The sequence below is a fragment of the Carcharhinus amblyrhynchos genome, chromosome 4, assembly GCF_965287045.1.
Source record: "Carcharhinus amblyrhynchos chromosome 4, sCarAmb.v2.hapA, whole genome shotgun sequence".
NCBI lineage: Eukaryota > Metazoa > Chordata > Chondrichthyes > Carcharhiniformes > Carcharhinidae > Carcharhinus > Carcharhinus amblyrhynchos.
Genome location: NC_137327.1, coordinates 61351992 through 61366387, shown reverse-complemented (window position 1 = coordinate 61366387; position 14396 = coordinate 61351992). Strand labels below are relative to the sequence as shown.

At 44.2% G+C, this 14396-nt stretch overlaps 1 protein-coding gene across 1 annotated transcript in view; it reads right to left on the bottom strand.

Annotated features, from left to right (window-relative positions):
- Positions 1 to 13650, bottom strand: part of setd6 (SET domain containing 6, protein lysine methyltransferase) — a 54497-nt gene extending 40847 nt beyond the window's left edge. Inside the window, exons 1-2 of the mRNA XM_080187262.1 lie at positions 13288 to 13650; positions 3577 to 3901 (exon numbers count right to left, since the gene is read on the bottom strand). Of these exons, the coding sequence (XP_080043388.1) occupies positions 3577 to 3901; positions 13288 to 13580 (618 nt within the window). The 5' untranslated portion in view covers positions 13581 to 13650. The remainder of the gene's footprint in view (positions 1 to 3576; positions 3902 to 13287) is intronic.
- Between the last annotated feature and the right edge of the window lie 746 nt (positions 13651 to 14396).

The window sequence follows — 14396 nt, the reverse complement described above, 5'->3', positions numbered from 1 at the left end:
GGGTCCCTGGCAATGTAAAGCAGCAGTGTTAACCACTGGGCCGCCGTGCAAACCTCAAGTGGAGAATGTGAGCATCGATCCCACTACCTCTCACGTGCAAAGTGAGTGCTGCATCATTTGAACTAATGCCCCCGGAGTATATGGTGGGATGGAAGCAGGTAGTTGGGTTGGGAGTGTAAGCAGGTTAGCTGGTGGGTAGTTGGGTGAGGGATGAGAAGATAGGTTGAGGGAAGAGTTGAGTTGAGGGGGCATTGTTGGGTTGGAAAGGAGGGTATATGGGGTGTCAGTCATGGTGCTTAATTCAGCTACATCCTCAGCTATGCTCTATGCATCCATATATAAATCTCTTTTGTTCCTCATCAACACCATCACTCCCCTTATTATTTGATTTATATGCCGATAGAAGACTTTTGGATTCCCCTTAAATGGCAGGTACTATTTATATTACTTGCCATTTAACAGTCCAAGCTTACATGTAGTGTAGAGTTTGCTTTATATGATTACAGACTGCTTCATTACCTGAGGAATTGTGAATGGGTTTGAATAATCCCCAGTGAACATCACTACTTCTGACATGATGATCATTGATGGCAAGACTAAGAACACTTCACTGACAAATTCCTGAGGCCGAGATAATTGTTGACCAATAACCACAACATACGCTAGGAATGAATCCAGCCTGCAGAGTTCCCAGTGACTTTGGTCTTAGAGGGCTCCTTGAAATCAAAGGCAGTCACCCCCTATCACAGATTTCTATTTTTTTTGTCCATCTTTGAACCAAGGCTCAGGAGCTGGGTGGTTCTGGCAGAACCCAAGCTGGGCATTGGTGAGCTGGTTATGTGTGGACAAATGCACTCGACAGTACTGCTGATGGCTCCTTCCACCATGAATGGGAGTACGTGGATAAGATGATAATTGGTATGATTGGATTTGCCCTGTATGTTATCAACACGACATACCTGGGCAATTTTCCCCATTGACAGCTAGCTGCTAAAGTTATAACATCCTGGAACATCTTGGCTAGAGATACGGCTAGTTCTGAAGCACAGGTCTCAGCGCTGTAGCCAGGATGTTTCGAGGACACTTAGCCTTTGCTCATAGTTCTTTCTGGATATCACATGCAGCAAGTAGAATTGGCTGGCATCTTCTGATGATGGGGACATGTGAAGGAGGCTGAGAAGAACTTCTGTCTGAAGATGGTTGCAAATGTCTTTTACACTCACATGCTGGGCTCTGCCACTATTTTTCTGTCCCGTATCACATTTTGGTTCTGCACGTTGGAGGAGGAGCCCAGGGGAAGGAATGTGCTATTAGGGGCATCTTGATTTCAGTGCAACAGGGAAAAGGAAGGTTTTGTAGAAAAATATATTAGAAACACAGAAGCAACGAGAAAGCAAAGCTCCGAGTTTAGATCACAGTGATATCAAATTATGAGGACAGTGGCCATGGAAGCCTGTATTGATTCAGCGTCACTGCTGAGTATGTTTGTGTCCTATTACAGAGGGATCATATAAGAATATTTAACAATAATGAGAAATATTTTCTTTCACAATTACACCAGTGTAGGCTATGCTGACAGATGCAATTTCATAGAATTTCTACAAGTGAAGGAGGCCATTCAGCCCATCATGCCTCACCAACAACAATCTCACCCAGAGCTTATTCCTGTAATGCCATGCATTTACCCTGCTAGTTCCCCTGACACTAAGGGGCAATTTACCATGGCCAATCAATCTAACCTGCATATCTCTGGACGGGAGGAATCTCACGCAGACACTGGGAGAATGTGGAAACTCCACACAGTCACCCAAAGCCAAAATGGGACGTGGACTCTGGCACTGAGGCAGCAGTGCTAACCATTGTACCACCGTGCCACCCCCTCTCTTCCTAATGTATTGGAGTTCCACATGCACTGGCAGTCTTTCTAGTGGCTGCTTCATACAACCATTATTTGAGAGTTTTGACAAAGCTGGAAAGGGCATTAAACTGCCTGCTCCAAATCTGCCTTCACCCAACACCCACAAAAGCATACATCCCATTGGAGTTCCAAGGGATTCTGATAGCAATCATAAGGGGAGGAAAAAAAAAATATTTTCTTATTATTTAACCCAAAAGAACTAGGTAAACGATAGTAGCCCATTAATAATTGGAACTTTACATCCGATTCATCTTAATGCTCTACACCGTAACTCAGCACAGCTATCACTTAGCATGGTTGTCTCAGGTTACAACTGAGCATGTGTAAAACAATGACAAAACCATCATCAGGAATTTAGATTTTATTTGTAAAAATAAACAAACAGACAAGCTGAATTAATGGACTGGTTGAACTTTTCCCGTAGTGAGCATTCTGCATCGAGTGTACCCAAGTCTGGTACACTAGGGATATAGAGCAAAAATCCTGCTGTTACCCAATAATCTGTCGTAGCCTCATTATTGCAGTAGGGTGAAGTACAATACACCAGCTACCTTCGCACCACTAGCAGAACAGAGTTCTGAGCAATTTTCTGTTGAAGGTTGATGCTCTGTACTACTGAGTTGAGATTTCCCAAGCTAAGTTAACACAATGGCCTCACAGCCAGTAGCTATTCACCTCATTAATCTGGGTTCCAATGCAATGCAAATCTCTCAGGTGACACTCACTCAATGCTAATTCTTTCTGTACCAAACTTGCTTCTACCTTAATACAAATACGAACTATTATCTGGAACCAGCTGGAGAAGATATATATCCATCAAATAAACTACATTTCTAATATATCCCACAAGGATTATTTAGGCTAAAAGTCAGACTGATAACAGACAGACTGTTGTCTAATCCATAGCCTCACAGAGAAGTAATGTTGTTTGAGGAAGTTGGGGAATAAATGCTGAGGCCAGGCAAAAATAAGAAGTGAACAGAGACTGGTATATCATTGAGATTTCAATTTTTAATACTTCCTCTGCTTCACTTGAAGGCCAGGCTGTATTGGAGTGCAACTTTATTCACACTGTGAGCCTAGACTGCAGGGGAATTGCTGTTGAGCCAAGAAGCTAATTATGTCTCAACATTCACACTTCCAACAGGAGTGAGTGAACAGCAACTTGCAACAAGAACCCTGAGCGATTATCCCTTCCCAGCTAGGGGCATTGAAGTCAATCGCAGCTCCCCAACATCAGCATCAGTGTAGATCAAGCAACACAGCACAGAGAGAGGAACTGAACCTGTCACTTCAATCTTCAAGCCAAAAGCGTGTGGTCCCACGTCAGTTAATTTTTAACAAAGGATATTTTATAACTTGAATCGTGTAAATGCAATTAACACAACGGTAAAAAAATTGAAATTGAAACTTTTTTTTAGACAAGTATTCACTGAATGTCCAGGGTGTATCTAAGCCTTACTGACAAGCTGTGGGATCTTTCTCTTAATGGATTTGGTTAGACACTGCTGAACTACAGAGTACAGCTTCTGACAGCCCTCAACACAAGCCTTAATTGCTTCCACCGATGTCTGCTCCTGCCATTCTCCTTTAGACACCAGTCCTGAGATTTGATTAAGGGTGGGTAACAATGCCACAGTTAAGCTGCCATTATCCACCTCCTGGGAGCTGGATGCACTGTACTCCTCGGCTGCTGTTGGGTCCAGAAGGGAAACATCTCCATACTGTCTCAGGGAGCAACCCACTACCACATCAAACATCTCGATGCCTGCTTCTGCCAGTGCAATGGAGGCACAAGTCAAAGCAGCTGCCAAGGTGGAGCCATCATTCTCCAGAACCATCACATACACCTCAATCTGGGATCGAGGGTACTTGTGGAGGCAGATGGCAGGCTGCAAACTCTGTTCCATGATCGATGAGTACTCCTTTTCCAGGTTGCCCTGAATCCAGGCTGCTCTCTTCTTGCAAGAGAATGGGGCGAATCTACAAGGTGGGGAAAAACAAAATACTTTGAATTTATTCATCTGATACTCAAAAAAATAGCCTATGAGAAGAGGATAAGGGAATGGGAGTAATTGGATAGCTCTCTCAGGCACAATAGGCCAAACACCCTCTTTCTGGGCAATATCATTTTATGATTCTCATTTATTTAAAATATAACCTTGAAGATGCTGATGTGAGCTGGGCTGTAGATCTATGATGAAGCACCAGGTGCTCACAATCAAAACAAGCCAATCTGCGGAATTGAGCACAAATTCCGTGGCTCCAGGTGTTCCTTTACAACCCTCCTCAGATTCAATTTGCCATTTCCCCATTGACCATTGTGCAACTGTCCCTGCTCTCCACAATCCCATTATCCTGCTTTTCTTTTCCTATTATTTATTCACTTCCTTTTTAATGATTCTGCTCTCAGCAGAATTTCTGACAGGACAAAATTTCACAAGGCACAGAGTAGCAAAGTAAGAAAGTTGTGCTAAATCTCTACAAGATACTGATGAGGCCTAGCTGGAGTGTTCTGTCAAATGGATATAAAAAGAGTGCAGCATAGAGTGGAGAAGTTGGGTGTATGGTGAGAATGGAAATTCAGTGTAGAGAGCAAAGGAACTGGTGCAATTTGTGTCTCTAGTACTTGTACTGTTATGTGAAACATTGAGTTAATAAGCATTTAATGTTTTAACCAATGTTTTGGTGCTTAGTTCATGACAGAATGTAGTAGAATAAACAAACTGAAAAGTAGATAGAAATAATTTAAACTAAGATATGGTAGATGTAGGAAAGATAAAAAAGGGTTACTATAAGATTGCCAGACACTGCTAGGGATTTTGTTTAATCAACTTAGATGTAGAATTCACTTCATCAGTGGGAGCAAGTTTGCTAGTAATTGTAATTAGGTGTTTTAAATACTTTATAGTTTTAAAGGCACGTGTAATACCTTGAATTAACCCATACATATAAATACATCATCTAGACATTTTTAGAAATTAAACAAGGAAACTTTGATGCATTGCTACAGAGTGCCCCTTTGATACCAAAGGCACATTAGATACGTTCCTTTAAAGTCTTTGTGGAGATTTAGTTGCTTCACCAGACCCCTTTATCAGAAATAACTGATACAAGAGTGAGTTTTAATGAGGCTGCCTTCACAGTTTCTAATCAGAACAGAGTCAGAAAGATATTAACGTCTTAGCTAACGAAAGAGTTACGATAGGGGATTTAGTGGAAACTGATCCCAGGCAGAAACCAAACTGAGCATCCATGAACAAGTTATTGCTAAGCAAGTGCCGCTAGCTTTTAATTCCTGTTTTTTATCGATCAAATGCAAATTCCACTATCTGCTGTGTTTCTGGATTAGCAGTCCAGCGACACTGCCATCACCTCCCTATAAATGTTTAGACAATTTATTTATTGGACTAAAACATGAAATGTCATCATGTGTTCCTTCCAGTTAGTCACTAGGAATTGCAATATCTTTTTAAAAGTTATCAGCCTCTATGGAGCTGATAACAAAATATCGAAAGGTTATTGGAGAGGGAGGCGAAAGATACAGTGGTTGTGATCCATACTGTGAGCAACAGGATGGGGAATGAGAAGCAGGAGGTCCAGTTTGGAAAGTAACCAGCAACTAGGAGTTAAATTAAAACGTCAGGTCTTCAAGTTTTGATAATGTAAATAGTTTGTATCTACTCTGCCCAAGCCCCTCATGATTTTGAACACCTCCGTGAATAATCTTCTCAACCATTTCTTGAAGGTGAATACTATCAGTTAAGAGAAATTTCAAATAATCAGGGATTTAAAACACTCAAACTACTAGCACTAAATGAATTGACTCCAGATCAGACTCACAAACTAACAAAGGTACTGTCTGCATAAAGACACATATACTCACAGTAAAAGATTAAACAAGTAAGAGATTTGAACAAGTATTTCCAATTTAAACATGTATTTTGGATTTTACATGCATTTCAGATGTATTTTTAAACTCGGTTTGTGCACTTTAGCCAGAAGCAGGCTGCCTTGAAGCATGATGCAGTAAAGACTTAGTGAGATGAACCACATTCTTTGGAACAATTAAACCACAGAATGTGTTAATATTTATCAGTGTAAGTTATGGATAATACTAGTTCTCAAGACATAGAATGAATAGAGCTGTTCAATTTGGGCTGATAAGACAGTGCTTCTCAAACATGGGAATATCAGCTGTTTGGCTCAAACACTGATGTAATGAGAGTTGTGGAGAACAGCATCTTTGAACCCTATAGCTAAACGTCAGTGTTACCAAGCGACAGGGGGAAGAAGCATCTGGATTTCACAAACCAATGAAGTCCCGTTATGTCAGAGGATAGAATGTAATTGGCTAAGGTAAGTGTTAACAATGATTGATTTATGCTAATTGCTGGTTCATAACTAAAGGGAAGGCGGATAAAGCAAACTTGAGAAATATATAAATCTTCTGTCAGATGTATTGTAACTTCAGAGTGATACTGGAATGCTCATCAGAGAGGTGTTGGACTACCTAATGCTACTCTCTCCCTCAGACCGTTGATCAAATAAAGACATGTCTTTAACCAAGATACTGATTTAGCTGAAGTTTTGGTATTACTAAGTCTCTGAAAAAAAAACACCACATCACTACCAGTTTCTCCAATCTATTCAAACTGCTGAATTCCCTCATCCGTGTAATCCGTCCAATCACCACACTCCGGTAGCTGTTCAGGTACATTGAGAGAGAATTTAGCACGGCCAATGCACCTAACTAACACATCTTTCGGACAGTGAAAGGAAACCAGAGCACCCAGAGGAAACCCATGTTCACACGGGGAGAACATGCAAACTCCACACAGACAGCGACCCAAGCTGGGAATCAAACCCAGGTGCTGTGAGGCAGCAGTGTTAACTACTCGGCCACACCCTATTTATCTTTATTCATAAAGCCCAGCCAAAATCCTGTAAGCCATTGAATGGCAAAGCAGACTTGAAGGGGCCAAATGGCCTGTTTCTGCTCCTGTTTCTTATTATGTTCTCACTCTGCCCTTTCATCTTAAATAATTTATGCATATATACCCTCTTGTCCTGCTGCTTCTACACCCATTTCAGAAACATTGTTGTAGGAACCCGCGTTTGATCCTGGCCTTGGGTGACTGTATGGAGTTTGCACGTTCTCCCTGTATCTATGTGGGGTTCCTCCAGATGCTCCAATTTCCTCCCACAATCCAATGATGCATGGCTAGGTGGATTGGCTGTGCAAAATTATCCCTTGGTGTCCCAAGATGTGTAGGTTAGATGGATTAGCCATAATTGCGTGGGGTTATGGGGTTAGGGTGGGGGAGTGGGCCAGGGTAGATACACTGTCAGAGAGTTACTACAGACTTGATGAGCCAAATAGCTTTCTTCTGCACTGTAGGGATTCTATGATTGCCTCCTCTTGTTCTTCCAACCAGAATGTATCACCTCATATTCATCCCCACCAAAGATAGTTGAATTATTGTTAGTCACAGGTGAGATGCCTGAAGATTAGAGGGTGGCAAATGTTGCGCCTTTGTTTAAAAAGGGCTGCAGAGAAAAGCCTGGAAACTACAGGCCAGTGAGCCTCATATCTGTGATCGGTAAGCTGTTGGAAGATACTTTGAAAAACAGGATCTACAGGCATTTAGAGATGCAAAGACTGATTAGGGATAGTCAGTATGGCTTTGTGAGTGGAAAATTATGTCTCACAAATTTGATTATGTTTTTTGAAGGGGTAACCAAGAAGGTAGATGAAGGCAGTGTAGCTGATGTTGTCTACGTAGACTTTAGCAAGATCTTTGACAAGGTACCACATGGTAGATTGTTGCATAAATCTGGTGGATCCAGGGTGAGGTAACTAAACAGATACAAAATTGGCTTGATGACAGAAGCCAGAGAGTGGTTGCAGAGGGTTGTTTTCCAAACTGGAGGCCTGTGACCAGCGGTGTGCCTCAGGAATCAGTGCTGGGTCCACTGTTATTGGTCATTTATATTAATGATTTGGATGAAAATATAGGGGACATGGTTAGTAAATTTGCAGATGACATCAAGATTGGTGGCATAGTGGTCAGTGAAGACAGTTACCTCGGATTGCAATGGGATCTATCGCTGATTGCTGTGCAGACACATGGATTTGGGCCGGTGTCTGTGGAAGTTTGCGCATTCTCCCCGTGCTTGTGTGGGTTTTCTCCGCGTGCTCCGGTTTCCTCCCACACCCCAAAGATGTGCTGTTAGGCTGACTGGCAGGAATAAATTGTCCCTAAATCAGTTTCCCTCAATCTGGATGGCCATAAAACATTAGACAGGGGTCGTGGGTAGAGAGGTGGGCTGGTGGTGTTGAGATGGCGGCGTGGGCTCGTTGGGCCAAAGGGCCTGTTTCCTGGGCTGATTTTGTTCTTTGTTGTTCTTTATCTTGGTCGATTCGGCCAGTGGGCTGACGAATGACAGATGGAGTTTAATTTAGACAAATGTGAGGTGAGGCATTTTGGTAGATTGAACCAGGGCAGAACTTACTCAGTTAATGGTAGGGCACTGGGGAGAGTTACAGAACAAAGAGGTCTAGGAGTACATGTTCATAGCTCCTTGAAAGTGGAGTCGCAGGTGGACAGAGTGGTGAAGAAGACATTGGTTTCATTGGTCAGAACACTGAAAACAGGAGTTGGGACATTTTGTTGAAGTTGTACAAGACATTGGTAAGGCCACACTTGGAATACTGTGTGCAGTTCTGGTCACCCTATTATAAAAAGGATATTATTAAACTAGAAAAAATGCAGAAAAGATTTACTAGGATGCTACTGGGACTTGATGGTTTGGGTTACATGGCTAGCTAGACTAGGTCTTTTTTCTCTGGAGCGTAGAAGGCTGAGGGGTGATCTTATACAGGTCTATAAAATAATGAGGGGATAGATCAGCTAGGTAGTCAATATCTTTTCCCAAAGGTGGGGGAGTCTAGAACTAGAGGTATAGGTTTATGGTGAGAGGGGAGAGATACAGAAATGTCTAGAGGGGCAATGTTTTCACACAGAGGATGGTGAGTGTCTAGAACAAGCTGCCAGAGATAGTAGTAGAGGTGGGTACAATTTTTGTCATTTAAAAAGCATTTAGACAGTTATATCGGTAAGATGGTATAGAGGGATATGGGCCAAATGCGGGCAATTGGGACTAGCTTCAGGGTTAAAAAAAAAGGGTGGCATGGGTAAGTTGGGCCAAAGGGCCTGTTTCCATGCTGTAAACCTCTATGACACTTCTCTGCATTCAATTTCATCTGGCACATATCTGTCCATTTCACCAGTTTATGTTCTCTTGAAGTCTATCTTTATTTATCCTCCTTATAATTGGCAATATTTGAAGTTATATTAATTTGCAAATTCTGAAACGGTGTCTTTTATAAGCAAGCAAGTGTAAACTATTAATACATATATATAAAAAAAAGTCAATGTTGCTATACCAATCCCTCGGAAATACCACTGTTTCCAATTTGGATTGGGAAATGAAACAAAACTTACACTGATGCAATAATTGGTAATAGTAAGAAGTCTCACAACATGAGGTTAAAGTCCAACAGGTTTATTTGGTAGCACTAGCTTTCGGAGCCTCAAGATCCTTCTTCAGGTGAGTAAGGACTTGAGGACATGTGAGTTTGACATCAGTGGCAGGAAAGTTATTGGAAAAAATTCTTAGGGATAGGATGCATACGCATTTGGAGCGTTGCGATCTGATTAGGGATACGCAGCATGGCTTTGTTAAGGGGAGGTCTTGCCTTACAAATCTGGTAGAATTTTTTGAGGAGGTGACAAAAACGGTCGACGAAGGACAAGCCGTTGGTGTCGTCTATATGGATTTCAGTAAGGCGTTTGACAAAGTCCCTCATGGTAGGTTGGTTGAAAAGGTTAAGGTTCATGGGATACAAGGACAGGTATCTAGATGGATTGAGAACTGGCTAGGTAACAGGAGACAGAGAGTAGTAGTGGAAGGGTCCTTTTCTAGCTGGAGGTCTGTCACCAGTGGTGTGCCGCAGGGCTCAGTACTGGGACCTCTTCTATTTGTAATATATATAAACGACTTGGAAAAGGGCGTAAGTGGTGTGATCAGCAAGTTTGCAGATGACACAAAGATGGCAGGATTGGCAGACAGTGAGGAGGAGTGTCAGGCAACACAGCAGGATATAGATAGGCTGGTATATTGGGCAGATAAATGGCAGATAGAATTTAATCCTGATAAATGCGAGGTGATGCATTTTGGAAGGAATAATGTAGAGGGGAGTTATATGATAAAGGATAGACCTATTAAGAGTATAGAAATGCAGAGGGACCTGAGAGTGCAAGTGCACAAGTCTCTGAAGGTGGCAACACAGGTGGAGAAGGTTGCGAAAAAAGCTTACGGTATGCTAGCCTTTATAGGAAGGGGTATAGAGTACAAGAGCTGGCATCTAATGCTGCAGTTGTACAGAACGTTGGTTAGACCGCATTTGGAGTACTGCGTCTAGTTCTGGTCACCTTACTACCGGAAGGACGTGGAGACCCTGGACAGAGTGCAGAGGAGGTTTACCAGGATGCTGCCTGGTATGGAAGGCCTGGGTTATGAGGAAAGATTGGGTAAATTGGGGCTGTTTTCCTTAAAAAGACGGAGATTGAGGGGGGATCTAATAGAGGTGTATAAGATAATGAAGGGTATAGGTAGAGTAAACAGTGGCAGGCTTTTTCCTAGATTGGAGACAAATATTACGAAGGGCCACGGGCTTAAGGGGGGGGTATAATTTGGATGCTAGAGGGAGGTTTTTCACACAGAGGGTCGTGGGGGTATGGAATGCACTGCCAAGTAAAGTGGTGGCGGCAGGCATGCTGGACTTGTTTAAGGTTTACTTAGACACATGAGCGAAATAGGGATGGAGGGTTATAGGAGACTGTTTTAAATAAGGATCAGAGCCTCAGGACGTACTTGGAAATCAACTGTTACATGTGTTGATGTTTTTCTCTTTTACTCCACAGGTGCGTCGGTCCACCTTGTTGTCTAATGAGGGGCATACATGTGGTGGGTCGTGCGTGGGCTGCTCCTGGATGTTTCAAGAGTAGCCTAGTACTTTGCATTGTTTGTGTACGCTTAAACTGGACCAGCAGATGGGCACCACAACAGCTCAGTGACTATCACTGTTTGCTGTGCAGATTCATGGATTTGGGCCAATAACTGTGGGAGTTTGCGCATTCTCCCTGTGGTTGTGTGGGTTTCCTCCAGGTGCTCCAGTGTTGGTGGTTATTTTCCAGACGTCGCTGGATTCCGGGGAAGTGCTGGAAGATTGGAAAGCGGCTAATGTTATGCCATTGTTTAAGAAGGGTGCCAGGCAAAAGGCAGGGAATTATAGGCCGGTTAGTTTAACGTCTGTTGTAGGTAAAATGTTAGAATCTGTCATCAAGGAGGAAATAGCGAGGCATCTTGAGAGGAATTGCTTGATAGAGCAGACGCAGCACGATTTCGTTAAAGGGAAGTCGTGTCTGACAAATTTACTGGAGTTCTATGAGGATGTGTCTAGGGCGGTGGATAGAGGAGAGCCAGTGGATGTGGTCTTTCTTGATTTTCAGAAGGCGTTTGACAAGGTACCTCACAGGAGGTTATTGCAGAAGGTCAGGGGACAGGGAGTTGGGGGTAGGGTGTTAGCGTGGATAGAGGATTGGTTGTCAAATAGGAGGCAGAGAGTGGGGGTCAATGGGTGCTATTCGGATTGGCGGATGGTGACTAGTGGAGTGCCCCAGGGGTCGGTGCTGGGGCCTCAGCTATTTACCATTTATATAGATGATCTGGAGGAGGGAACTGAGTGTAGGGTGTCGAAATTTGCTGATGACACCAAGATTGGAGGAAAGGCAAATTGTGCAGAGGGTGTGGAGAGTCTACAGAAGGATCTAGATAGGCTGGGTGAATGGGCCAGGAAATGGCAAATGGAATTTAATGTTGGCAAGTGCGAGGTGGTCCACTTTGGTAGGAATAATTAGGAAGGATTATCACTTACGTGTCGAAAAACTGCAGCAGGCGACGGTGCAGAGGGACCTTGGGGTCCTTGTGCATGAGTCGCAAAAACCCAGCTTGCAGGTGATCAGGAGGGCGAATGGGACGCTGGCCTTCATAGCGAGGGGGATTGAATATAAAAGTAGGGAGGTCTTGCTGCGGCTGTATAGGGCATTGGTGAGGCCGCAGCTGGAGTACTGTGTGCAGTTTTGGGTGCCGTACTTATGCAAAGATATTTTGACCTTGGAGGGAGTGCAGAGGAGGTTTACTAGGCTGATGCCGGAGTTGAGGGGGTTGAGCTATGAGGAGAGGCTGAATAAACTAGGCTTGTACTCGTTAGAGTTTAGAAGAATGAGGGGAGATCTCATTGAGACGTATAAGATGATGAATGGGATGGATAGGATAGAGGTGGAGAGACTCTTCCCGCTCAGAAAGGATAATAGGACTAGGTGGCACAGCCTCAAGATAAAGGGGGGGGTGGTTTAGAACGGAGTTGAGGAGGAACTTCTTCACTCAAAGGGTGGTGAATCTCTGGAATTCTCTGCCCGTTGAAGTGGTGGAGGCTACCTCGCTAAATATTTTTAAGATGCGGGTTGATGGGTTTTTGATAAGAGAGGGGATTAAGGGTTATGGGGAGAGGGCGGGAATGTGGAACTGAGCCACGACAGATCAGCCATGATCTTATTGAATGGCGGGGCAGGCTCGAAGGGCTAGATGGCCTACTCCTACTCCTATTTCTTATGTTCTTTCCTCCCACACCCCAAAGATGTGCTCTTAGGCTGATTGGTGTAACAAATTGTCCCTAAATCATTCTCCCCTTAATCTGGTTTCCAATGGGGGTACCATAAGCATAGACATGGGTCAAGGATGGAGGAGGAAAAGCACATTGGTAAAATGGCAGCACGGGCTCATTGGGCTGAAGGGCCTGTTTCCCGTGCTGTGTTGTTCTTTGACTTTAACCTGGTGTTGTGAGACTTCTTACTGTGCTTACCGCAGTCCAATGCCAGCATTCCACATCAAGGCAATAATTGGTAACAGGCTAATTAACAGCCAAAATTGTTTGTTTCCCCAATTCACTTTATCGCTTCATGGGCATCCTGGAGTCAGAGATCTGATTGGGAATCTCCCTGGGCCCACACACATCAGCCCATGACCTCCCTATCCACCAATCACCAGCCGACTCACACCTATCTCCTACCCTGGTACACACCACACCCATTAAACTGGAAATGACCAACACCATCTGCAGTCCTCAGACCTGAGACCATCTGACCCGACACACACCAGCTGAGAGCCCTCCCCACCGCGGGGGGCGCTGTAAACCACACCAAGGGCGCGCTTTATGGTTCCGCTCGGCCGCGCGCTCTCACCTGAATTCACAGCCCAGGGTGGCTCCGCTCAGGCGGCGCTCCTCCTTCCTGTCGCTCTCCCGGGGTCCATACACGGCGCACAACACCTTGCTCCGCCCGTACTCAGCATACACCGAGCCATCCGCCTGGCTCACTAGCCCGGCCCGGGCAAACACCGGCCTGGGCTCGGCCGCCGATCGCCCGTCCGCCCGGGGCTGCAAGGGCCTCGGCCTCGCATCCCCATCTGCTCCCAAAAACAGCAGCGGTGACTGGGATTCTTCTGGGCCCCGCACCCGCTTAGTGTCTACCGGCATGAGGCAGAGACTCGAGGCTCCAACACCAAGCACAAGGCCGCAGACAACGAGGCAGCGCCGCGAGCAAGAGCACCCCCCCACCCAGAGCTTTGGAGGAGCAATCGCAGACTGCGCCCTCTAACAGTCCTCAGCCGCTCTGCAAAGTGTGAAAAACTTCCAGTGCGCACATGTTTAAATACCATGGAAAAAACAATGTTATGAGTTGTTACAGGCAAAGTACAGGAGGCCATTCAGACTTTTGTCTCTGTACCGGCTCTCAATTTTTTTTCAACCTGTAAACTTTTTTTTGTTTGGGTCTGATTGGCTGCACTATTTGCCTATCAATACAATGGCTATCCTGTGTAAGCTTATAGTGTACATCAGTGGAGCGTTCGCTCACTGAGCACATCACAGCCAATACTATTCATGACCTTATCAAATTAATAGCAGAAGTTACTGTATAGCAATACCGGGCTGAAATGTATCTTCTGTAGCCTAGGGATTCCAAGGCCAACTAGTCCACCTTACTGCAATCATGTTGCAGTAGAAACAGGGGATTAAAAATGTAAGCCCTCTATTTTGTAATTAATATCAGCCTGTTCAGTTGTTCACTGATAACCTCATTTCCATCAAGTCCCCTCAGTCTGTCACTTCTGGCATTCTGTCTTTCAATCAATATGCTTTGGGACCTTTCTGCAGCCCTAACAGAGGTAATCACTTTGTCCTCATTCACAACCATTCTCTGCAAATTGCCCTTGCATCGTTCCATACCCATCTGCCTTAGATGACAAGAGAATCAAATTGTGTCAGGGGTGGACAGGAAAGTAAAGACCACAA